General features: G+C 36.0%; 2 protein-coding genes across 2 annotated transcripts; one reads left to right on the top strand and one right to left on the bottom strand.

Moving 5' to 3' along the window:
• On the top strand, positions 1-13,412 carry LOC132627994 (probable serine/threonine protein kinase IRE4). The gene is made up of 17 exons (XM_060343658.1): positions 1-475; positions 2,952-3,043; positions 3,178-3,369; positions 3,614-4,843; positions 6,504-6,676; positions 6,755-6,998; positions 7,632-7,724; positions 7,933-8,073; positions 8,153-8,245; positions 8,448-8,640; positions 8,800-8,885; positions 9,386-9,474; positions 10,085-10,136; positions 10,247-10,303; positions 11,785-11,928; positions 12,374-12,451; positions 12,845-13,412. The coding sequence occupies exons 1-17, from the start codon at positions 301-303 to the stop codon at positions 12,941-12,943; spliced, it is 3,231 nt and encodes a 1,076-aa protein (XP_060199641.1). The 5' UTR covers positions 1-300; the 3' UTR covers positions 12,944-13,412.
• Positions 13,413-14,103: 691 nt separating this feature from the next.
• On the bottom strand, positions 14,104-23,402 carry LOC132627996 (COP9 signalosome complex subunit 4). The gene is made up of 14 exons (XM_060343659.1): positions 23,072-23,402; positions 21,936-22,087; positions 20,909-21,012; positions 20,747-20,807; positions 18,566-18,658; positions 18,373-18,473; positions 17,876-17,984; positions 17,204-17,248; positions 16,978-17,046; positions 16,792-16,883; positions 16,651-16,693; positions 15,778-15,837; positions 15,134-15,193; positions 14,104-14,488 (listed from the first exon to the last, which is right to left on the bottom strand). Exons 1-14 carry the CDS (start codon positions 23,199-23,201, stop codon positions 14,414-14,416), a joined length of 1,194 nt encoding a protein of 397 aa, XP_060199642.1. The 5' UTR covers positions 23,202-23,402; the 3' UTR covers positions 14,104-14,413.
• Positions 23,403-24,725: the final 1,323 nt, after the last annotated feature.

The raw sequence follows: 24,725 nt of genomic DNA, 5'->3' as shown, positions 1-24,725 counted from the left end.
AAAAGAGTTTTTTGGTAGACAGAATTCAAACTACTCTGAAATAGGATCAGAGTTGCAAAAACATTTAAGACTTTGCAACTCTAGATCCTGAAGAAAGAAACAATAATAAAAACAAAAGAGAAACTTCTCATTATCTCACCAAACACACACACACACAAATTAGCTTTCTTTTTGTTGTGTATAATAATTATTAGTATTAGAACATCACCAACACGCCACCATCACAATCTTCTGTTTTAACAACCGCTCACCAAAACCACAACTGTTCACTCCATTTTCACAACTACTGAACCGGAGATTATGGGTGAACCGGAAACGGGGATACCTAGCGGGTTGAACCGGATTAAAACAAGGAAGGACCGGCCGAGTTCAAGGCTAGTAGTAGATTGTAAGGATCATAAGATGATGATGAATGAGTCATCATCACCTCGTTTAAAACAACACGACCAAAGAACACAACCTAAAGGACGTAAAGGTCTTTTTGCTAATATCTAATCTACTTTTTTTTTTTTTTTTTTTAGCTTTTAAATACAGTTTACATTTGTGTTATACGCATTAAGATATTTTTTTTTTTCGCTAAATCTGATTGTTTTAGGTTTTAGATACAGTTAACGATTGTGTTATATGCATTAGGATTAGGATATTAGTTTAATTTGATTTGTGCATGTGTATTTGTGGCAGTGGAAGAGAATATTAAAGTAATGGATATTGAATAGTTAAATGTTTTTTTGAATATAGTATAGAATAATAATAATAATATTATCTATAAAGCGGTCTTTTTGCTAAATCTGCTGTTTTAGCTTTTAAATAGAGTTAACTATTGTGTTATACGCATTAGGATTAGGATATTTGTTCGCGCAGTTGCCTGAGTTTTGGATTATGAGATTGTTAATTGGATTAGTGCACTGTATTTGTTCTAGTATTGGATTAGTGTATTGCTAAATCTGTTTTTTTTTTTTTTTTTTTTTTTTTTTTGCTTTTAATACAGTTTAACATTTTTGTTTTATGCATTAAGATATTTGTTCGCGCAGTGGCCTGAGTTTTTTATTATGCGATTTTTAATTGGATTAGTGTACTGTATTTGTATTTGTTCTACGCATTGGATTAATGTATTGCTAAATCTGCCTTTATTTTAGGTTTTTAATACAGTTACATTTTGTGTTATACGCATTAGGATATTTGTTCGTGCAGTTGCTCAGTTTTGGATTATGAGGTTTTTAATTGGATTTCTGTATTGTATTTTTGCTAAATCTGCTTCTTTCTTAGCTTTTAGATACAGTTGGCATTTGTGTTCTAGCAGTTGTCTGAGGTTTTGATTGTGAGATGTTTAATTTGATTTGTGTATTGTATTCGTGGCAGTGGAAGAGAATATTAAAGTAATGGATCAAAGTATGAAATTTGAATAGTAAATGAATTTTTTAATATAATATTATTTATGGAGTGGTGTTAAGCATTTTGGAACGCCAGAGTGTAGTTTGCACTGGTCCTTTTGCTAAATCTGCCTTTTTTTGCTTTTATATATAGTTAACGTTTGTGTTATATGCATTACGATATTTTGGTCGCGCAGTTGCCGAGTTTTTGATTGTGAGAGTTTTAATTTGATTTGTGAATTGTATTTGTAGCAGTGGAAGAGAAAATTAAAGTAATGGATAAAAGTGGCATCAAAATTTAGAAATTGTGTTCAGTTAGCAATTGTGTTAAGCGCATTACGATATTTTGCTCGCGCAGTTGCCGAGTTTCTGATTGTGAGAGTTTAATTCGATTTGTGTATTGTATTTGTGGCAGTGGAAGAGAATAAATCTACCCGTTTTAGCTTTTAGATACAGTTAACAAATGTGTTATATTTTGCTCGTGCAGTTGCCGAGTTTTTTAAAGTGAGAGTTTTATTCGATTTGTGTATTGTATTTGTGGCAGTGGAAGAGAATGTTGAAGTAATGGATAGGAAGTGGCATCAAAGTTTAAAATTTGAATAGTTAGTTGAATTTTTTAATACAGCATAGATTAATATTATATATGGAGTAGTATTAAGCATTTTGGAACGCCCAGAGTGTAGTCGCATTGGAATGGAGGGAGTAGAAATTTTCTGTTATTTGATCTAGTCACATACTAGGATGAACATGATGCTGCCATTGGGCATCTGGATGGTGTATTAGCCATATTTTATCTGCATGTCCAAAAATAAAACCTTATTCTAATATGGATTGTAAAAAATAAAACTTTCAGTGACAATTAGTGGATTTTAGTTCAGATAAAGGAAGATATACTTTGGATTTAATAGTCTCCTGTCTAAAGAAGCTATTGGATCTCATCGAAAGAAGCTCTTAGACTTGGGACCAGGAGATTATTGAAATTGCGGAACTAATATCCGCTTTTGATTACTTAAGTCCTTCAGCTGAAAGATCCTTCTTAAAAAAAAAAAAAAAAAAAAAAGAAAGAAAGAAGAAGAAGAAGAAGAAGTCCTTCAGCTGAAAGCTGTATGGTAAATTCTAGAAAAAAGTTGGTTTATACAGAATAATTTCCGTAATGAATGTATGTGCAGTCTAATGGTGACGTCTATCAGTAATTGAAAGAACAAATATTCAAATATCCTATCCTACCAAATGAATGGAGAAGCTCGTTTGCCAGGGGGAAAGCTGATCATATATCTTCCTGAAATTGCAGTCTGAGCAAGTATACATTAAGCGATTAATGGTGAATGCTTCCGGTGCATAGATTACTTATTATTACCTAAACTTCGGAATTCCTTGTTAAGGTTTAAAACTACTTTGATTGCAAATTATCCAAGTGTGTGTCTGTTCATTCGATGAAATCTCCAACCCCTCTTCCTTCCTTCCTTTCTGATAGTGATGCAGGCACTCAAAGGAGACCTGTTTCTCTGATTCTCGGCAGCTCTTTTTTTCTGTCTATTTGGATCAGTGTTCTAATGAATTTCTGGTCCCTTTACCTAATAGGACACCGTAAAGGCAGGAAGATAGCTAGTTGGTTTGCATCATATCTCTTTAAGGACTTAGATCAAGCTGGTAGTGGCTTTTCTTTAAACCAGGTAAGAAATGGTTCAGCTTGCACATAAAATTAGTTTCATTAAGTTTCTCTGGAGTGTTATGCTATGTTTCTGCTTTTTATTTGCTGGTAATAGGAGATACCATCTGTCTCACTGGATGATAACTTGCAATTTAGGGGGCTGACAAGGAGGGTCCTGGAAGGAGCGTGCATAAAATGGGAAAGCATGTGACAGTGAGGCAATCTTCCCAAGGAGCAATGCCTAATAGTAAAGCAAGCAAAACATTCAAAAGTTTTTCACATGAGCTAGGTCCAAAAGGTGGCATTCAACCATCACCTCCGCGAGCTCATAGCTTTAATGATCTAAAGGTATTTCTTTTGACATTTCTGGTTCTGGTATTTCCAGTTATTATGTGAGGCTGGTAAGTGATAATCATAGGAAGGAATTAGCTTCTGGTACTTCCAGTTATTATTTGAGGGTGGTAAGAAATAAGCTTATGAAGGAATTATGTTCATTTGAGAGTATAATGATCAAGAGAAGTAGGTCAGTTGGGTGGCTGGTATGATTTTTGATGTTCTGTATTAACTTTTCATTCCATTGAATGAGATGCAGGAGCTGCTTGGATCACTTCGTTTGAGATTTGATGCTGCAAAAGAAGCGGTGAACACAGAGCTAGGCGGTTTCTTGCAGGAGGTTGTAGAAATTGTACAGAAGAATGACTCCTTGCCTCTGGATGGACAAAAGATGGCTGAAGAACTTGTTGTTCTTGCTCAAGAGTGTATCGAGATGACCTGCTTAGAGTTTCGCTCCCAGTGTGAACCAATTGTCCAGGACCTGACTATAAAAAGACAGGAATGCCAAATAGGTCTTTTGAAGTGGTTGTTGACACGCATGCTTTTTATATTGACACGGTGCACAAGGGTGTTGCATTTTGCTAAAGACGGTGAGCCAGTTGATGAGACATCTCTGGCCAAGCTTAAAGAATGTCTAAATAGGATCCCTTCTGTTAAAACGGATTGGGTTCTCAAGCGAAGGGTTTCAGATATGGGAGCTGGTTGTAATTTGAACACAAAAGCTGGTGGAAAATGCAGTTTGGACGAAGAAAAGACATCAAAAGTTTCCTCTCACTCACATCTGCAGAAATCTGAATTTATCTTGGATGGAAGTATCACTGCGCTCGAAAAAGATTCCATGTTTATTGAACCAACATCATCTTTTAATAACCATCCTGATATTCAGTCTAACATGAAACCAGTGAACAATATCAGCGACCGAATTAGTGGAGAATTGAGAAACGAGTGTAGACAACAGTTTTTGGATGATACTAATTTGGTGATCTGTAGAATTTGTGAGGACCTTGTTCCCACTGTTCACTTGGAGCCTCATTCCTATATATGTGCTTATGCAGACAAATGTGATTCGAAATCTCTAGATGTAGATGAGCGCCTTTTGAAATTTGCAGATTTACTTGAACAGCTTGTGGAGTCACGTAATTTAGGATTTCACACAACTTCTGAAATCCAAGAAAATTCAAAAGTGAAAAGTGAAAATTCCGGGAACACATCTGAAGGTTATTCACCTAATAGGGGTGAGTGGAGAAGCAAAGGGATAGATGGAATGTTTGAGGATCTTCATGAGATGGATACTGCCAGTATAGAAGATTCTCCAATAGCAGCATTTGTTAATTTCAAGAGTCACTTGAGTACAAAGTTCAATAACTGTGGGCCACCATCTTCAACTGGGAGCATGACATCAGTATCCTCGACGAATACCCCTCGGGCAGTAAATTTTGACTTTTGGTTAGATCATAACAATCTTTCTGAGCTAGAGGATGTTCAGCAGGTTTGTCACTGTACTCTGAATTTTAATTGGCAATTTGTCTCAACTTAGTGAGAAATGTCTGTTGGTTTTTTCCAGCCATCCACCAATTTAGTAGTGAAGAAGCACCGAAGTTGGAATCCAAGTATTTCACTCCATATACTAAGGATCAATTAGAGAAAAATTACCACTTGAACTTCTATTGTCTGAGAGGAGGAAAAGGGAGAGAGAGAGAGTATGTGAACAAAATTATTGATTCTAATGCTGGTCATGATCATTTAGCAATATGGATAGCTATAAAAATTGTGTATAGCTCTTCCTTCTAGCGTATTAGATCTTTATAGTTCTCTAGGGTGGCTTACTAGGCGCGCTCCGTCTCTAAAAGTCTATCCCTTTTTAACTCTGCATGGAAATCATGGCCTAATGAAGAGTTTGCTTATTTTTTACAACACATTTTGCCCATTGGTGCGGTTGCATAAAACGAAACTTCTTTATTGATAACAAACCAATTAATCAATTTGGGCTAAATCGAAATAGAGTAGTGTTTTGTTTAGAGAATACAACAGATTCATTAATGATTATGTTCTGTGAGTTATCATCTCTTATTTTCTATTTCCGGACCTCTTTTAACCAGCTATTCTCCTTTTTGATTATAATCCTTATACCATTTTTGTCCCATTTCATGAGACAGTATTATACGAAGTTTAAGATATAATTGACTTGCATAATATATTAGTAATAGAGGAAGAAACTATTGAAGTAATGTTTGAAATGTTAGCTTGATAGTTTAATGAATTTGGAATTCTTATCCCAACTAGTTGCGATTGAGGTATAGTTGTTTATTGTTGTAATGAATTTGACATGTTTAAAATTCGTGAGATGTATAGAAATAAAAATGGTGTCTTGAGATCTCTCAAATTAGAAAAGGTATAAAGCACCCATGAGTTTGGCTTGATAGTTGATGAAGTTGGAAAGCAGACGATGAGATGAGGATTCAAGTTCCAGGAGAGGCAAAAAATTCGGTGATTTCTTCCATATGCCTTGCCTTGGTAGAGTTATCCAATATCTGTACTAGGAGGAGGATGCAGGTTCCTAATGAAATAGTAGAGGTGCGCGAGAGTCGGACAAGACACCACCCTTATTAGAAAAATGGAAGAGCGCTATATAAAGTGGGACAAGAGAAGCACTAAATAATTAATAAAAGAAATCTATGCAGGTCAATTACTTGGATGAGTTTGCACAGTTTCAACCTTTCAATTGAAACACATGACCTATCTATGTTTCGTTAAGATAATCCACCTAGTAATAACTCTTCAGGGCTTCTTATGTTTCTCACTTGTTTTTCAGTTTAAAGGATAAATAGGATCAGTCTGAACTTGGCATTTTATGAAATATCTTCTGAGTGATGATGACGTGAAGCTAATGCTGGTGTGTTTCAGAAGTTGATAGCTGATGTGTATTAGCCTACCACTTTTCCGTCTCCCTAGATTATTATTGTTGCAGAATCAAATATATTGTGCACGTGTAGATCAATAGTTTCTTTAATAAAGATCTAAGCACTTACTCATTCCTGCATGTTACATGGGCTGATTTTGTCCTTCCTGCATGTTACATGGGCTGATTTTGTCCTTCCTGCATGTTACATGGGCTGATTTTGTCCTTCCTGTTTCTTTTGCCTACTTAGATGGCTGATTTAGCAGATATAGCACGTTGTGTGGCGGGCACAGATCTTTCAGAAGAAGGATCTCATGAGCTTTTAATTGCGTGCATGCAAGACCTACAAGATATTTTACAAAATAGCAAGCTTAAAGCTCTTGTAGTAGATACATTTGGAGGACGAATAGAGAACCTTTTGCGGTACAACTTCTTTGGCTCATCTATATATATTAGGATTTATAGATGAACCAGAGCTGACACCTGTTTCACTACATGCAGAGAGAAATATATACTTGCTTGTGATCTTGTGGATAGAAAAGATGCTTTTGGACCTTCTGAAGGCTCAAAAATGTTGGTGGATAATTCATCTCATTCCAGTATAATGTCAACTCCTTCAAGTTCGTCGCACAAAGAAAGAACAAGCATTGATGATTTTGAGATTATCAAACCAATCAGCAGAGGTGCCTTTGGCAGAGTTTTTCTGGCGCGCAAGCGGTCAACTGGAGATTTATTTGCAATCAAGGTACCTTTCAAGTCATGTTTAACTTCGAATCATCAATGTATAATTATATTCGGACAAATGAAGTTATTTTACTCTTTTTCTTCTTATGTTTGTGGATACCAGTAGTTATGCATCTGTCATTCCTTTATGACAAAGACGCTTTTGCTGTTTTCTAGGGATTGTGGGTGGAACACATATTTTTAGCATACAATAGCGAACTCATTTTTCGATGATGAAAAGAGTCATGCTGAAGTACACCGCTTATCACATGAATAACAAAATCAAATAGTACCCATTAATTATTCCTTTTGACTTAGGGGGTTTGGGGGTTGGGATTGTAGCTTTAACAAGATGCTAGTTTTGTCAAAGTATGCTGGCTATAAATACCTGAAAGACATGGAAGTCCAACTTCTATGCCAATCATTTACTGCTTTGTCACTGAACAATTTTTCAGTTCATGCAGCGGATCCTGCGAACTGGAGAATGAACAAGTTGGTGAAGTTTGTGGATAGATTAAAGTATTTTAGTTATGCAACATGTGTTCTATCAATAACTATCTCATCGAATTATTTCTCTGCCTTGGGATTGTTACTGAAAACTTTTCTGTTATGACCAAATTGGTATTGATTTCTGACATAATGCCTTTCTTATTAGGTGCTCAAGAAATTGGATTTGTTGCGGAAGAATGATATTGAGCGCATATTGGCAGAGCGTAATATATTGATTACCGTCAGAAACCCTTTTGTGGTGATTACAGTTTATTTTATTTTATTCTATTTTTCCTTTTGTTGGTCTCAGTAGGATTTTTCATCTATTCCTTGATATATCAACCTTGTATCCGATGGAACTTACCTGCTACTATTATCGTCATTTTGCGTAGGTTTTGGTTGCAGTTAATGTTCCTTAATTAATTTTGTATGAGTATGTGCTCATGAAGATGCTTTCACTGTTGTAGATGCGATTTTTTTATTCATTCACTAGCAGAGATTACCTTTACTTGGTCATGGAGTATCTTAATGGCGGTGATCTATTCTCTTTGCTTAAAAAAGTCGGTTGCCTTGAGGAAGATGTAGCTCGAACCTATGTCGCAGAATTGGTACTTTCTTGAGCCATCTTTGTCTTGAAATTTTGCAACCTTTCTAGCTCTTTGAAGGATGTGTTTTTCCCTTCTTCAGGTCCTTGCTCTGGAGTACCTTCATTCTTTAGGAATCGTCCATCGTGATCTCAAGCCAGACAACATATTAATTGCACAAGATGGGCATATAAAGGTTGGTTCAGTATATCAGAGATCTTTGTAATGATGAGGAAGCTAAAAGAATTGTCTTTTGCTGAAAGACAAGTGATTCTCAATGTGCCAGTATTGATAAAAACACCTACCCCACCTAGGTGTCCCATATTAATTGCCCTAGTTTATATTTCTACGCTTTATTGAAGGATATCATGTTCTAATCTTGGGTATGCTTAAACCAGCTTACAGATTTTGGTTTATCAAAAATTGGACTTATGAACAGCACAGATGATCTATCTGGACCCGATACAAAGGATGCAGTGCTTCCTGATGTTGGTAGTCAGCAAGATCCAGATCTATCGGGCAAATCTCAACGGTCAGCTGTTGGTACCCCTGATTATTTGGCTCCGGAAATTCTTCTTGGAACTGAGCATGGTGAGAAAGAAATTGCTATGCTAGACTTGGTGATATGCTGATACTCCATCCCCTTGTCACCTTTATCTAAACATAAGAACATAACATAAGTAAACTGGGATGTTAGGAGTGAGAATGAAAGGAACAGAAGTTGGATTTACTATCTGATTATATGTACAGGTAGTGCTGCTGACTGGTGGTCAGTAGGAATTATTTTATTTGAACTCATCACTGGGGTTCCGCCTTTCAATGCCGAGCATCCTGAGGTATTATAATACAGTTCATCGTTACATGTATTGCCATTCACATTGCAATTATCTGATATTACTTTTTGTTATATTGAAGTCATAGGAAATTTGTAACTCTTTCAGTTGTAATTTTGCCAGTCATAATATTAAATAGTTCTGACCTGGCCTTTCACTGAAGTTCACTCTGCAGTTTAAAACAATTGTAGTGTGTGCATGCGGCTTCTTGAGGGATAGATATTGACTCCAGTTGACAGATGTTAAGTTGGACTTTTAGGTTCATATAAACGTCAATGCAGCTAGGATGAGCTGTCATTCTTCACATATTTGCACTTTTACCGAAATTGCAGGAATTTCCTTAATGAGAGTTGACAATGAATTCCTTTTTTTGTTTTCTTTGTTAGGTGCACTGATATTTAAGAAAGCTATCCAGCAAATATATAGCTCTAGATGACTTTGTAGTTTTTCAATTGGTATGGGGACTTGATCTTCTCAATACATTACAATTTCTGGCTTGACAGGTTATCTTCGATAATATTCTAAACAAGCAAATTCCCTGGCCATCTGTCCCAGAAGAGATGTCCTTTGAAGCACAAGACTTGATTGACAGGTTAGCTAATACCTTTTAAGTTCTATATATGCATCATCCTCTGGGGACCAATTTCACTGGCAATCTAGCATCCTCCAAAAGGATTATCAAATGGTCAGGTTGAAACTGCTTTATTCTTTCTAGGTATTTATTTTGTATTAAAGAATACATATAGATTTTGCATAGACTAGGTTGGTGGTAGGTTTCTTTTGGTGGCTGTAGTTTGATTATCTTGCAACAAATGTCTCTAGTTCTTATTGTAAATCTTCACCTCAAAATGGTGTTCCAGCTCCTGGGTTCTCTCTCAGTGCCACATTTCCAGTACCTAGGGGCTCTTTTTGATACCAATTTTTTATTTGTTTCCTCGAGCATTTGTGCTTCAATGACTCCATCTCACCTCAGTTACCCTGCTTGATTACTTCAAGAAAATTCAACTAGGAAAAGTTTACACTAAAATTTTCTCCTTGGACATCATTGATGTTGTTACCAGTTATTTTTCATTTGATACCTTAATAGTACCATTCATCCGTGAAAACGCAAGTCTAAATTACTTGAGCTACAAATTCAACCATATCATGTTCTCAATTTTGTCTTCTGGATGATCTAATTAAGTGGTAGAGTTTCACTGTAGGCTTCTTGTTCATGATCCAAATCAGCGCCTTGGAGCAAAAGGAGCATCAGAGGTTATCTTGTGCATATTCTAAAGAATAATACTTTCTTTATGTACTAGTTATATGGATAGAAACTACCATTATTGGTACTAACTTCCATCATTTACTCCACATTCCTACAGGTAAAAGCACACCAATTTTTCAGGGGAGTTGATTGGGATAATCTTGCCTTACAAAAGGTAGGCTTTACTGTATAAAAATTAGTTGAGTGGGTTTGAGCCTGTTCAGCTCTTCAATAATGTTTCGTTTAACATTTTCGGTTCATGATTTCTGGGGAGGGGACTGGGCAGCACACTTTGTTAACTATAGCTTCTCTATTTAGCTTCTGCCTCTCCAACCATTCTCTTTCCATTTTTTGTATACTGGAAATTGATAATTAGTTGAGTGCTTGTTAACTTGTATAATGGCCAATGCTGTTATTTCATTGAGCATAATGGTATATCTGTTAATATGTGTCTAGATTCATCCATATCATAATTAGGAATGTCAGTAGTCAGAAGTGTTTCGTTCTTTTTTATTACATAGACTCTTATATAAGGAGCGCTCTTTTGTATCTTGTTATCAAAAATTCGATAAGAGTTCTCTATCATTTCACATGATATCATGGTATCAGAACATTTACAATCATTGAAGATACCTAAGGTTCTATGCTTCACTGACGAGCAAGTAAGGTTGTTCACTTGCCAGCCCAATTTTACATTCTTCCCTTTATCTTTCAATCTTGTTGAGATTTCTCTTCCAGCATTCTCCAACTTATTGCATGCTGTCTATCGGCAAATGTGTGCTATTAAGACATCAATATAGTTGTTGACCATAGCAAAACTTATCCCTTTTATTTTCCGAAAATGCATAGTAAAATTTTATCTTATAAACACATCGGCAGAAATCTCCTCACGCACACATACCTCCCGGAAAAAATAAAGGCTCAAGTATAATAGTGCACGTATGACATGTATCATGTATCTAGATGTCATTAGCTTACATCAGCTAACATGTCAAGTTAGCGGTTCATGTCAGCTGACCTGTCAAGTTAGCATGCATCTAGTTAGTGATCCATGTCAGTTTAACATATCAAGTTTGCTTATTGTCGAGTCGGCATGTGTCACACAGCCATCAGTTCCACATCATCAAATACGTTGTCATGTTTACTACCACAGTAATAAATCGGCTACCATGTAATTTGAAAAATATCAGGTCATCCTTTTGGTTTCTTGACATTTTGATTCCATTTTTGCAATCTATTCTCTTAGATCAGGTTTGAGGAGTGCTAGAATGTATCTAGTTCGTTTTACATATTTAGCTTAATTATATTGAATACTATTAAATGTGGTAGTTTGTAGTTGTGCTATAGTTATAGTTTGAAAACTTATCTATTTCATGTAGCCTAAAGTTCTAATAACGAATGCTCACGTATGTTGATCTCCTTTTCAACTAAAGTTTTTCTCTGTTCTTTCTGTCATATCAGTGGTTTTGATTGGACCAACTATCCCTCATGCTACAAAAGAGAGTTATTTAGTTTGATGTAGATTTCTTAAGTTCTTCTCTGTTCTTTCTGTCATATCAGTGGTTTTGATTGGACCAACGATCCCTCATGCTACAAAAGAGAGTTATTTAGTTTGATGTAGATTTCTTTTCTTTGATTCTGATTGGTTGTCTGTAGGCGGCCTTTGTACCACAAACTGATGGTGTTGATGACACAAGCTATTTCGTATCCCGGTATGGTCTAAGTGGAGTGCTAGATGATGAAGATTGTAATGATTCTGCTTCTGACACCTCTGAGTTATCCTCGAACTCTGGACTTGAGGTAACCTATGTTCTCCATGTAATCATTCACTCGTCCAAGTATACTCAATGCTCATTGTCCAAGTATACTCAATGCTCATTGTATCACCATGTTGCATCATTCGATAATCATCTCTGGAAGCTATTCCCCCCGCCCCCAACATAGGATGGGGAAAAGCTGTTCAACTTTAAGATGGACATTGGATGGATCGAAATGGTTAAAACTTGATCACGACTAGCTACCTACATACCATATTGGAGAGGACCTACCGGCATATGACCATTCAGCATATGCTGCATGACCTACTCTAGTGTTCAGCAAATGCATACCAGAACCTAATGCAAGAATGCACTTGAACTCGTTACAATAATAAACTTAAAGCGGGATACCATTTCTACATTACTCATATAAACTTTTAGATGTTGAAATCCGGCATGGATGTCTCTATTGATGTTTCCTTTTGCAGAATATGGATGAATGTGGTGATCTCGCTCAGTTTGATCCTTCTCCTCTTGATCTATCCTTGATGAACTTTTCTTTCAAGGTATGCCATGATGTTTACTATATATAATCTTGAATGCTCAACCACAATCATATTGTTAGATTTAATCAGAAATATCGACAAATTCTTGTGGAGCCCGAAACAAAAAATAAAATAAAATTTAGCAGAATGGAATCAGTTTACCGGGCTGAGTTTTACTTTGTAAGCAGTAAATAAGTAAACAAATAAAGTGAAGGAGAAACCGTTAGAACTATATCTGACTTTTGATTTATGATCGGAACAAGAACAGCAAATCTGTGTGAGACTTTTTTAACCATGTGTTCTAATTTGCTCTTAACCGTTAGAACTGTATTTGACTTTTGATTTATGATCAGAACAAAAACAACAAACGTGTGTGACTTTTTAACCATGTGTTCTAATTTGTTCTTCAAGCAGAATCTGTCTCAGTTAGCATCCATCAACCATGATATGGTCTTACAAAGTGGAATCGATTCGTCAAGGTGCCCATCTCCATGTAAGGGTCCAAGTGAATAAGCTTATCTTCTTTCAGTTTCATCAATCCAAATAAATGGAACTAAATAGAAGATATTGTAAAGGGGGGCGTACCCCACTGTTCACATGGACATTCGTCAGATCTCTCATAGAGAAATGGATGATACTAGCTATACCTGGGTGACATTCTGACCCAACGTTCTCAGCGACAAGGTTTGTAACTCAGTGGTACTAGTGGGAGTTTTTGACAACAATAGTCCTCTCATGTCCTGCCCTTCCTCTGTGACTCACTAGCACACTCCTGGCTGTTTGCGTTCTTGTTGGCATCTGACTAATGATAGAAATCTCTCTCTCATAGTTGTTCAATCCGACCCTAAGAGTGAGAGGAGTTCTTGGAATTCACATTGCCTTTTACGGCTTGGAATTCCTGTTGTATAGAATAATTCTTGAGGGTTTGATTCTCAGTATTCTCTATCTCCTTTTCTCATGCAATAGAAAAGAAGTTCAAAAATATCCAGCATTCCCGTTCTCAAGTTATACCTTTCGCATGGTTTACAAACTGAAGGCAAAGGTCTTAGACGCAGCCACGCAGGTTATGTGTTCCAGAACTTGTTAATATCTGTTAAATTAGAAATTGAAATATTAGCTTAGCATATCTCGGTTTGGACCCTTGGAAGATAAGCAATGATAGTTACGACTGGAGATGATCTAACAGAAATATGCTCACTTTGTAGGCTGGTAGCATCTAAGAAATGAATTTTCGCTGGCAACAATTACAATAATTAGTCTCACTATTTAAACAAATTAAACACGTCATCATTAAGATCTTCATCCTCGACTCCAGTTGAAAATAAGGAAAGATATTTCATTTCTCGACACTCCATACAAAGATTTCTTCTCTGCATCCATCCATGTAACCGCCATGGACGATTTCAGTAACGCTCCACTGGACCTAATAAACTTCGAAAGTTGCTAAGACTACAGAAATTACCCAGCTGACTGCAGACAAAAAATAGTAGTACTTCATATCCTATCATAATAATCAAGAACTGAAGGCAAAATCGGGAAATGGCACAAAATGACCCATTACGATTTGGATTGGAGAAAATGCGTAATGCAACTAAATTACCATTTATATTTATAATAATAAATTATCGAACTTGGGGGACAATGACCTTCACTCCTCCCCAGGAACTTTAACCGCTCTTGAATTCATGCTACTTGCATAACAGTCAATTAAATCGACGTTCTAACAATATCGTTAACCATGTAATAGCTGGAAAAAAAAAAAAGTTACCATGTAACCCAAGAAGCTCATCTTACAGCCGTAACTAAGGTTGCAAAAATAGGTATGTCATGTACAATTAAAAACTAACTTAGATGCAAAAGAGTTCCAAACGAAGTGTTAATACTGGTGAAAATATAGAATGACGCGAGTACAGCAAATGGTACGAGGAATGAGTGTCTCAGCATTGTACTCGATTCTTCGAAATTCGCCACAAAATGAACAAGCTAGACAGGAATAGGGAGGCCTTTCTTCGCCATGCTATCAAGGACATCATTCAGAGCTTGACAAAGACCCATGATCTGCAAAGATTAGCATCGTTGTCAGCACTAGTATTATTTCAATAAAACCTTGAAAACAAGAAAGACAGCGTATGATATGACGAAAGTCCCTTTTCATGAAAAATGTTTTCGGTGTTTGATTGGTGACTAGAAATCGTTATAAAACATATATAAAAAGTTAATCATGTTATCAAAAATCAGAGTGTTTTGATGAAATGTTTTAGAACTAGAGACTAAGTGTTGGTTGAAGCAAGTAAAATGAAGTTCAAAATCCCGACAGTTACAAGGAAAAAGATTTTTTCCCACACTGTAACAGAATTCATTTTCGCCAATTTAAAGGAAAATGTTTACCCTGGAAAAATGACTTGCCTCGTACCAAACACACCCAAAGATTCAACCTTTACAAACAAGAATTTACACTACAAGCACGTACCGTAAACTACCCAAACGGGTTAATTATTACACCTGCCTTCTATTCACATGTTAAGAACTTTACGATGCGTGGAGTTTTACTTATTTCACCATAAAACAAGAAGTTTGACGCCTTTTAGATTTTCCTTTCTCCTTTTTAGGGTTTAAAGGAAATTCCTAAACTTAACACAAGTGTCAAGCTGATGATAAAAGAAACATAAGGTAGATTTCCAAGCACATTAGAAACTAAATCACCTGTTGATCCCATTGCTGCAGTTCTTCAGTGTCATCCTCGAAATGTATGACGCCTTCAACCTGACAATGAAATCAACTTAAAGCAGAGCATGTCGAGAATAGAAGATGAAGGATGTAGTTGCCTTAACTGCGGGTAGGGACGAAAGAAGGAATATACTGCACACATGTGCTCCCTACCTTATACCACGCAAAGACATAAATTTGACCAGTTTTAAAAAGACAATAGATGCTAAAGAAACTCATTTATTGTCTCCAAACCATATTTATCGTAGTTTGAAAATATATTGCATACACTGCTCGTTAAATACATCTCTAGATCTGCATAGTCATTAAGAATTATTATACTACGACAAAATCCTTTAGTGCTAAATGGCACCGTCGATCTCATAAATAATACGATTAAAATGGCTTAGAAACAAATTTATCATATGCAACAGTATCTTCCCCAAAAAACAACAATCCAAGCCTAGTCACTATCAGCACTACGGGTAGAACATGGAATTCGAGAATGTATATATGGCATACGTGGACACTCTGTACTGTACCTAAAGCTGCCAGTGACAAGCCATCACCCAATATCATTTCCTCCTCTTTTTAAGGACAGATAAAAATGTGTAGATGGAATTATTAATTGAGAAACTTACCTGATCAATAGATCCCCGCATTCTATCTTCGAAAATCATTCTTGAAGCAATTTTCTCAGCCTGCATAAAAAAATTGTTAGACCTCACTTAGTTACAGATGGAAATGAAGCAGCACGGTTGCTAATTGATCTCGGTACACAAACACAGCCATGGCAAGCAATAAGAGAGTGATGGAAACATTTTGACATGTATGATTGAGTTAGTTACATGGTGTTTAACTTATTTGTGAGGCAAGCACAATCGCAAATTGATCGTAGTACAAAAATGCCAATCAATAAGCAAGAATGGCAGAGGCATGTCCAAATACTGTGAAGCAGCATCTTTTTCTCACAAAGAGATATCCTATTTTTTTAATAAGGTAACTCAAAAATAAATCCTACTTGAAGACCTCAAAGGCCGGGTGGCATAGGCTCAGAATCAACTTCAAAAATGCATTTGGAGTAATATCACCTTCATTATCATCCCTATATCATTTACTGTTTAAACTTGATGGATTTACCCAGAAACAATGGCATAAGTAGGATGATAGAACGATGCTTTTTTGCAGCATAGCATGAGAAAACAATTCATATGTTTCTTCATTTGATATTTGCTTTAAGGATTAGATGCCACCCAACAAATAGTCCAGCAGGGACTAAGAATTACTGCAAATAGATTAACCGAGCCACCTTACCACCCAAAAACCCCCAATTCTCACATAATTCCTACAACAGTCACAACGACCCAGAACCCAGCCTATAGTTATAAATATAGCCCAAGATTACAACAACTACTATGCCTCAACCCTAGCTAGCGGGGTTGGCAATAAAACCCAAAAAGTAAGCTCAAGAACAGAAAAAATTAAGAAAATAGCTTAACAACATCATTAGGTACCTTTTGAGGGGGGATGCCCAACAAAGTGCCCAACTCATCAAAACTGCCACAGATCAACAAGGGGATTAGATTAGATAATAGCACAGCATGAGTTATGAAAAATCTAAACCATGAACAAGTAGAAGATAAGCTTCCTTCTACCTGATATTTGTATAAAGTTTGCTAGCACTCAAGAGATTATGCTCAATCATAGCACGATCCAAAACTGTAAAGTTATCAGGCAAAAGTGCTTGCTGTAGGACACACAAAAAATAAGATACACAGAGAGAACACATCAGATAATGTACTTTGACATTTCGAAAAAGTAATGCAGAAAAAAGGGGGGACCTGATGTGGTTTCAACTCTTCTGCAAAAGCATCAATTTCAGGTTTTCTCAAGATTCTCTCTAGATAGACCTGAATATTTCAAATTAAACATAACTTAATTTTTCTTTTAGAAAAAATAGTAGCTAGGTAAAAAAATCTGGCATACAGATAATAGCACAAGGGCAACTTGGCATGAGAAAAGGAGAAAGGGAGCTATGCAGATTGTATGAAGCAGCAAATGAAGTACCTTCTGCAAGATTGGATAGATTTTTAATTTGGAGCAACGCTCATCCTGTCAAAAAAAAAAAGGATTAGCAAAAACTGAAGAAATAGCACATGGGAGGGGGATCAGTGTATCTTCTTTAGGCAGTCATTTGAGACCCGGTGGGAGATCTAGACTGGAACTTGTCCAAGAAAACTAATTGACCTCAAATTTTAGCAGATATTAGACCACAGAATGACATGTCCTCCAACTATAATCACCTAGTTGTGGTTACCATTTCCTTGGTGCTATGCACCTGCTCTTTCCCGTGAGTGGTCTCACATTCTTGGCAAATGAGAGCAAATATCAAATTACTGAATTAGAAAGTTCATACACTTAAGACAAGGAGTGTTACTAAAAGTGAAAAGCGCAAGAAAGCCACAAAACTCTGGGGGCTTAAGGAAGAAGGCACAGCGCACTCTTCTTTGAACTTAGCCCACAATTTCCTTATAACTCAAAATTACAGATAACATTACTAACTCCAATAATTCAAGATACAACCAAGATAATATTAATCCCGATAACTTAAATAAATATCATTAAGGTCTTAATTCAACAACCCCACGGAAGATAATTTCCACAACAACCTGCCAATTAGTAGCACTCTTTGACAATAACAATCAAAACGTTTAAAGCTCTGAGTCATTGCATCCTTACTTTGTACAGTGTGGCAAGTACACGAGATCGTTGAGGACCTGCTGCAGCCAAAATTGTGCACGTCACAGCAGCTGCCAGAGCTTGCTCTAACGCAACTTCATCAATTTCTCTGTAGCGTAAAGAACCATTAAGCATCATGTTATGCTCAATTAAAATATTGTAGGCATAGTACCAACGACAAAGATCACAGACATAATGATGTGTGCAACATTATTCAAGCCAAAAGCTAAACCTTTGATCTCAGAACATAAGCATATTCTTAGTTTTCCTAAGTTGTGGACCTTATTGGTTTCGCTTGGATCGCAGACTATATTGACATCGAATTATTGAACTCAACAAGTGCCCATATATACAATGAATAAAATTTAAAGTGTCTGCTGCCTTTTCCTCGGGGCTTGTAAATATATGTGCACAATCACTAGCAAGACAATTTTAAGTGATCAAAATTGCGCAGAGAAGCATTATTTTTTCATAGTAGTATTTTCTGGAAAACCTACTCGTCACCAATTTGTCGCTTCTCAATCTGAGAAATGTCATAGTAACGCAAGGCAGCTTCCAAGAATTTTCTCTTCAAATCTAAAATCCTAGCATAGCAAACCTGAAATAATCGTTCAGGAAATAGTTGGTATATTAGCCGGTGATGGTGACATACTCAAAAATTAAAAAAGCCCTACATCATATAATAACAACCTTGTATTGCAAACTCAATACTTCATTCTTAACGTTGTTAACTTTATAGGAACCTTTATGTATAAAAGCTTCCGCATTAACTGCATCATCATCCTGCCAAACAAGGAATTGAACATTGTTAGAATGCCAAGGAGAACCAAAACAATGGAAGTAAAATGAACTTCCTCAGATCAACGCATAAACAGCAGACAATAGCAGGGTGCATAGGAGCAGTACAGGAACCAAATCTACAACACTAATTTCCTTTCGATAGTAAGCAGAACAATGCATTTTAAAGGACACCAAGGGGATACTTCGGATGTACATAGCACACTAGTTAACAAATCACATTAGCACCATACAAGGTTTTACTCGTCAAGAAGAAAGACAATGTTGGTACAACTTGCAGAATAAATGCCACATACAAAGAAGCTCACATACTACAGTCTACATTCATTTGTTACCTTTTTCTTAAAAAAATATGAGTACGCACTCATTTGTTTCCTACTAATCCAAAACAAAAAAAGACTCGTCTTTGCTCTTCTCGAATCCATGTCAGTTTTCCATAGCCATAAAGCAAAGAAAACAATTTGGGACAATAGAAAGCAGGATAAAAGTTTTGTCTCTGTTTTGATACTTCCAAATCCCATACAGCTTCCCAGGGAAATCTCACATAGAAGACTAGGCTAAATAATAAATATTGTAACAATTTTAAAACTACAAGATTGTAAAACTAATTCAAATAAAAATTACCAAAGCTAGGAAGAGATTGTATCCGACTCTTGCATATATATTAATTTTCCTCTCATTCTCCGCCGAGATAGCGTCACTGAAAGTATTTAACGATTCAGAACAAGACTCGGATTCAAGCGGGGAAGACCAATTCTGCTGGGGAATTTCATTCTCAGCTAGATAAATGTTCTTCTTATAGCTTTTGCTCAACTCCTTTTGTGGCCTCTTTTCTTTTACTCTCTTTATTTTTTTTACACCCCTCCCCCAGGAGCTTTTGCTCCCTTGATGACTCGACCCCACAACCTTCGGGTTGGAGGTGAAGGATGCTTACCACCTGAACAACCCCCTCTTATCAAAGATAAACTTATATGATTCTTCAAAGTTGTTAAAATTTACTACAGTATCTCTTCTTTTTTTTTTCCCCCCAAGACCAACATCAGTGTTAAATGAGAAACTCCCGAAACAGAGGTTTCTACAAACTTAACACTGACGGATCCTCTTTAGGAAACCCAAGCCCAGGGGAAATTGGTGAGGTGGGGTGATTAGAAACAGGAATAGCGATTAGAGGGAACAACTAACACCATAAATGCTCTATCTGAATTGCTAGTTCTTATGCAGGGACTTAAAGTTGCATTGGAAAATGGTTTCGCCCCACTGGAAATTGCTATTGATTCTACAAAGGTAATCAGAATGATTAACAATGATCATCTACCTTACAGTTCTATTATTCATGAATGCAGGTCTCTGATACAAAGGCTGGAAAACCCATAGATAAAACATAGCAATTGAGAGCGGAACAGGGTTGCGCACCTCCTCACAAAGGAAGGAGCTAGGAAAAACTTTTCTTTATAACAGTGGTGTCTAGGCCAGCTTACGCGCACCTCAACTAATTCCAGAGGGTACCTTCTACCTCATACCAGCATAGGTACGGGATCCACCAAGGCTTGGACGGATGGGAAGATATCGCCTAGCGCTTTTAGCTTCTATTGGGAATTGAACCTGAGACCTCATGGTTCTCAATCCACTTCATTGACCACTAGGCTACACCCTTGGATGCAGCTGAAAAACTATTTTGATAGAATCAAACTTTTGGTAGTTCCCGTGTTTGCCAATGAAGCAGTTTGGACAAACATTCTAGGAACTACTTTTGATCGGCAAGTACCAGTTTGTAATAGTATCCCAGTAGTCGATACTCTTGAACTACAACGAAGCCCTACAGCTCAAACTACCATGTAATTATTTGCGTATTATTTACTTTCTTCTATGTGTGTGTGTGTGTGTGTATTCTATCCAATTTATAAGATAAAAAAATTTAATAAGTCACTCTAGCGCATATATTAATGGATACTCTTTAGCGCAGATCAATTGTGACACAAGTTGAAAGGTGCACCACCAAACAAAATCTTTAACTTGGAGATATTTACTTGGCATCAGAAAAATAGGAAGAAAAAAAAAGGAGAAAAATCCAACCTCGAGATATAGACGAGCAATTTGGACACATTTTGAAAATATGAATGTGTCATCAACAACTCTGCATAACAAGAGACAGTGCAAAGATAGAGATTTCAGGTTTCAAAGAATAGTTAAGGGGCACAGCAGGCAAGCAAAGATAAGTAAAAGTATGACGGAGACCTCATTGCAGAGTCTAAATCGATGCCACTAAGCATCTGGGCTGCTTTTGACCATTGTTGTTCAGACTCGTACAATTCTGCAAGTTTCTCCCGAATGATCAACACCTGCAAAGATGGGATTTTGTTATAGAACTGGGCATTAAAAACATAAGATATCAAAAGAACCCGTATGTGGAGGATCACTCGATGACAGCAGATAATCTGGTGAGTTCCAATATTGACCTTCCTCTGTACCATTTTCTCAAAACAAAAATACTAGAGGCATCAAATTTTAAGATGACTATCATTTCCTAAAACAAATTATTAATCACAAGATAAACAAATAATTCAGTGACTTCGGTGCTAGCCCACTCTCAAAAAATTCAGTTCTTAAAATCAACTCCATCAAAAAGGAATCAAAAGTGTTGATATGCTACAGTTCCAATCAACACACCAACTCAAAAAAGACACACTCTATAATAAACAACTCCGTGGTCCCAATGTGAGGTGCGGCCCATGTATATAGTTCCTGGTACTACACTCAAATTCTTTTTTAGCCTATTATTTTAATTGGTTTTAATAAAAATTAAGATGCTAAAATTTAGTGGTCAATTAGAGAGAGGTTACTTTCTTAAAGACAATTATTTAGAGACTTTTCCTTTTGATGAAGTAGACAATTATTTAGAGACTTCTCATCCCTTTTTTCCTGATAAGTACTTCCCATCCCATTCTTTAGGTGGTAGAAATGCCGATTCAATAGTTCTCATTCTACATACCATGTTCCTCTCTGTAAATTCTCAGGATAGAGCAGTCTTGTTGTTTTCTTATGAAGTTCTAAGAGATGAAATTACAAACATCCAAATGCTGCACCCTTACAAATACATATACACCACCAATGATGCAACAGCGGAAGCAAAATGAAAAACAATTTAAACTGACCCTAGTAGAACAGAGTCATTCTGAAGCACCAAAATTTAGAGCTATATAAGGCATTAATATGAGTCCAAGAATAGTTCAGTATTGGCACAAAATAGAAGCATCAAGCATACCTGTTCTTCAAAGGACACCACACGAGGCTGTATCTGGTTGAGAGTATAGTGTGCTACTTCCTTTTGAACTTCGGGTTCCAATCTACCGAGTTCCTGTGCAAATGTCTGCAATAGCTGCCTTGATACCACCAAGGGCATGTCATCCGATAACACTGCATAATCGTACACAATCTCAACCAAACAACAGCGGCTCAACACCAGACCAGTTAAAATCACTATAAAATGTTCTATATCGATTTCAGCTAAGAAATATACAACATGAATATAAAATAAACAGCAAATATATGATGAGATAGCGAGAGAGATCATAACTGCACTGCATAACAGCTTGTTTGGATGGTTGTTACCTTTTGTATTGTATTGTGTTGTTACTTTAAAAACAACATTTGTTTTGATTGTTACTTAAGTATTATTGTATCGTATTTTGTGTAAACGACCGATTTGGAGTTATCGCGTCGTTCCCTTGTTTATTTTTGACATTTTTTCTTTACAAATCTAATAATCCTAGTACACCTTTATCCTACCTTTTTATAGTAGCTCTACCTCGTACCCTACTTTTCTTGTAGGCTTGTCTTTCAAATTGTTGATATGTGACATTATGTAATGATGGGAAACGATACAATCTAGCCAAACATTGCATTCATCAAAACGTTACAGTATGATCCAATACAACACAATACAATATAGAGTTAATGGTCAAAAATACACCCAAATTGATCACTTTTTTTTTTTTGAGAAAGGCAAACATCTATTAGATGTTCACTTTTCTTACCTAAACGATGATCGTTCAGGTAGGAAAAGGGAACAACTAATAGTTGAGGTGTTTTGATAATAAGTTGGTGATAGTTCAGGTAGTAAACACGCACACCTAACAATTCACATAGGAAACTCACAAAAAAATAATAGTTCAGGTGTGTTTTTAACCATTATCTCTACAATATAATACGATACATTATGAAACAATATGTAACAACCATCCAAACAGAGTGTTAATCGTACACAATCTCAATCAAACAGCGGCTCAACACCAAACCAGTTAGAATCTGACTATATAAATCTTCTATACCTATTTCACCCAAGAAATACACAACATAAATACAAAACAAACAACAATATGATGAAAAAAAAAAAGTTACTGTGATCGATGAATTGCTTGGTTTGTTGAATATCGCTTGATGCGAGAACAGTGGAGAGAATGTGTTTATACTGTTCGATTTTTTGGCGTTGGTCACTGATCGCAGAGGCGCTAGCAAACGCACTCTCCATTGCGATTATTAGGGTTTATTATTATCTCTCACCAAAGCTTCTCCAATACGTAATTTTGGGAGTGTCGAGTCGAGTTCTTTTTACTTTTTCTAAGCGTTAATGGAAGAGCTTTGAAACTAATTTTTGTTTGGCCTATAAATAGGGATTTGATAGTCGATGAATCTGTTGCCCGCTTTGGTTTGTGGGCTCGAATACACCTTCGAACATGGAATAAGAAAGGCTTAATGCATGTGCGCCCCTAAACTTGTGCTTTTTTTATATTTTGTCACTTCAACTGAATTCGTCTTCAAGTGTGTCTATCAAATATAATCTGACTTACATAGTATTAAATCTTTAATATAGCAACATATTAATATATAATCTAATTTAATTTTGCTATCTTTTAGTTAAGATTAGCATCAATTGAGAGGGGAAAAAAGAGTAGCTATTAACTAAGCTGGTAGTGAAAGAGCAGAATCGACACATTCATGGCGTAAAGAATAGGTTAACGCATATCTAAAATATTTCTCCACCTTCATTTTCCCAATTTAATTTCTGCTTCTAATAAAAATTAAATTTAAGGGGTTTGATAGACACACTTGAGGATAAGTTCAGAGTACAATAGAAACAACACTTAGTTTATGTGTCAAAATGAAAAAAAAAAAAAAAAAAGACAAATTTAGGCAGCCGCATATGCATTAAGCCAAAAATAGAAAAAAGGGTAATATAATTAGGGGTCCTTTCGTTCCGGGCTAGCTTATCCATTTATAATCATGGGATTATAATTCCCGAAGGGCCTCGACTAATTCATCCCATCTAGCAGGTAAAATAAAATAATTCCAAACTTGTGGAATAAGGTGGATATCCGGAATTAACTCTGAGATAAAATTTATATTATGTTTGATTGACGGCATATATAAATTTATGTTGTCAACTAATTACCGTATAAATTCTATTCCATAATTAATCATAGAATATCCCACTTTATCCCGCGTAACAAACAATCCCTTATAACTTTAAATTTGTACCTTGAGATGAAAAATGGATACCTTGTAATGTTACAAAAAAAGTGTCGTACTATCCAACGTTATACATATCAAAATTCATATTGCAATTTTATTTTAAATATTAGTAATTACTACTATATATAAGGGGCAATGTAATAAGTTTTATAGTACTTAGTTATATTGTAACTATTTGGTTGGCCCAATCAAATTGGTTTGCTATTTCAAATTGTCCCTAGAGTTAGCTATTTATTACTTCATGTATGAAAGTATATTCCAATAAATCAAGATACTTTGAAACCCTTTTTGATAGCATGTCTTTCTTCTATGTCATGTTTTTGCCCCTACTTTATTCCATTTTTACTTAGGTTGATACAATCAATTTGGTCAATATAATAATTTTTGAGCCCTTTAAAAATGCTAATTTTTTTTGTTAATAGTGATGATGTCATCTAATAAAAATAACGATGCACAAAGATAAACTAAAATGGTGATGATAATAATTTTGAAGAACTCATTTGGTACCGGAAGACTACTCTAT

This window comes from Lycium barbarum, chromosome 2 (genome assembly GCF_019175385.1).
Source record: "Lycium barbarum isolate Lr01 chromosome 2, ASM1917538v2, whole genome shotgun sequence".
Taxonomy (NCBI): domain Eukaryota; kingdom Viridiplantae; phylum Streptophyta; class Magnoliopsida; order Solanales; family Solanaceae; genus Lycium; species Lycium barbarum.
Note: the sequence above shows the minus strand (reverse complement) of the source record. Positions and strands in the feature narration are given on the sequence as shown.

Bases quoted from the DNA above. Each gene is read 5' to 3' on its own strand.
- LOC132627994 (XM_060343658.1), top strand. From the start codon at position 301: ATGGGTGAACCGGAAACGGGGATACCTAGCGGGTTGAACCGGATTAAA. The intron at 6,677-6,754 runs GTACAACTTCTT...CACTACATGCAG, and splicing joins CGAATAGAGAACCTTTTGCG to AGAGAAATATATACTTGCTT. The intron at 6,999-7,631 runs GTACCTTTCAAG...CTTTCTTATTAG, and splicing joins GAGATTTATTTGCAATCAAG to GTGCTCAAGAAATTGGATTT.
- LOC132627996 (XM_060343659.1), bottom strand. From the start codon at position 23,201: ATGGAGAGTGCGTTTGCTAGCGCCTCTGCGATCAGTGACCAACGCCAA. The intron at 22,088-23,071 runs GTAACTTTTTTT...ACGATTATGCAG, and splicing joins CAAGCAATTCATCGATCACA to TGTTATCGGATGACATGCCC. The intron at 17,047-17,203 runs GTACTTCATTTG...TGAAATATTCAG, and splicing joins TCTATCCAATCTTGCAGAAG to GTCTATCTAGAGAGAATCTT.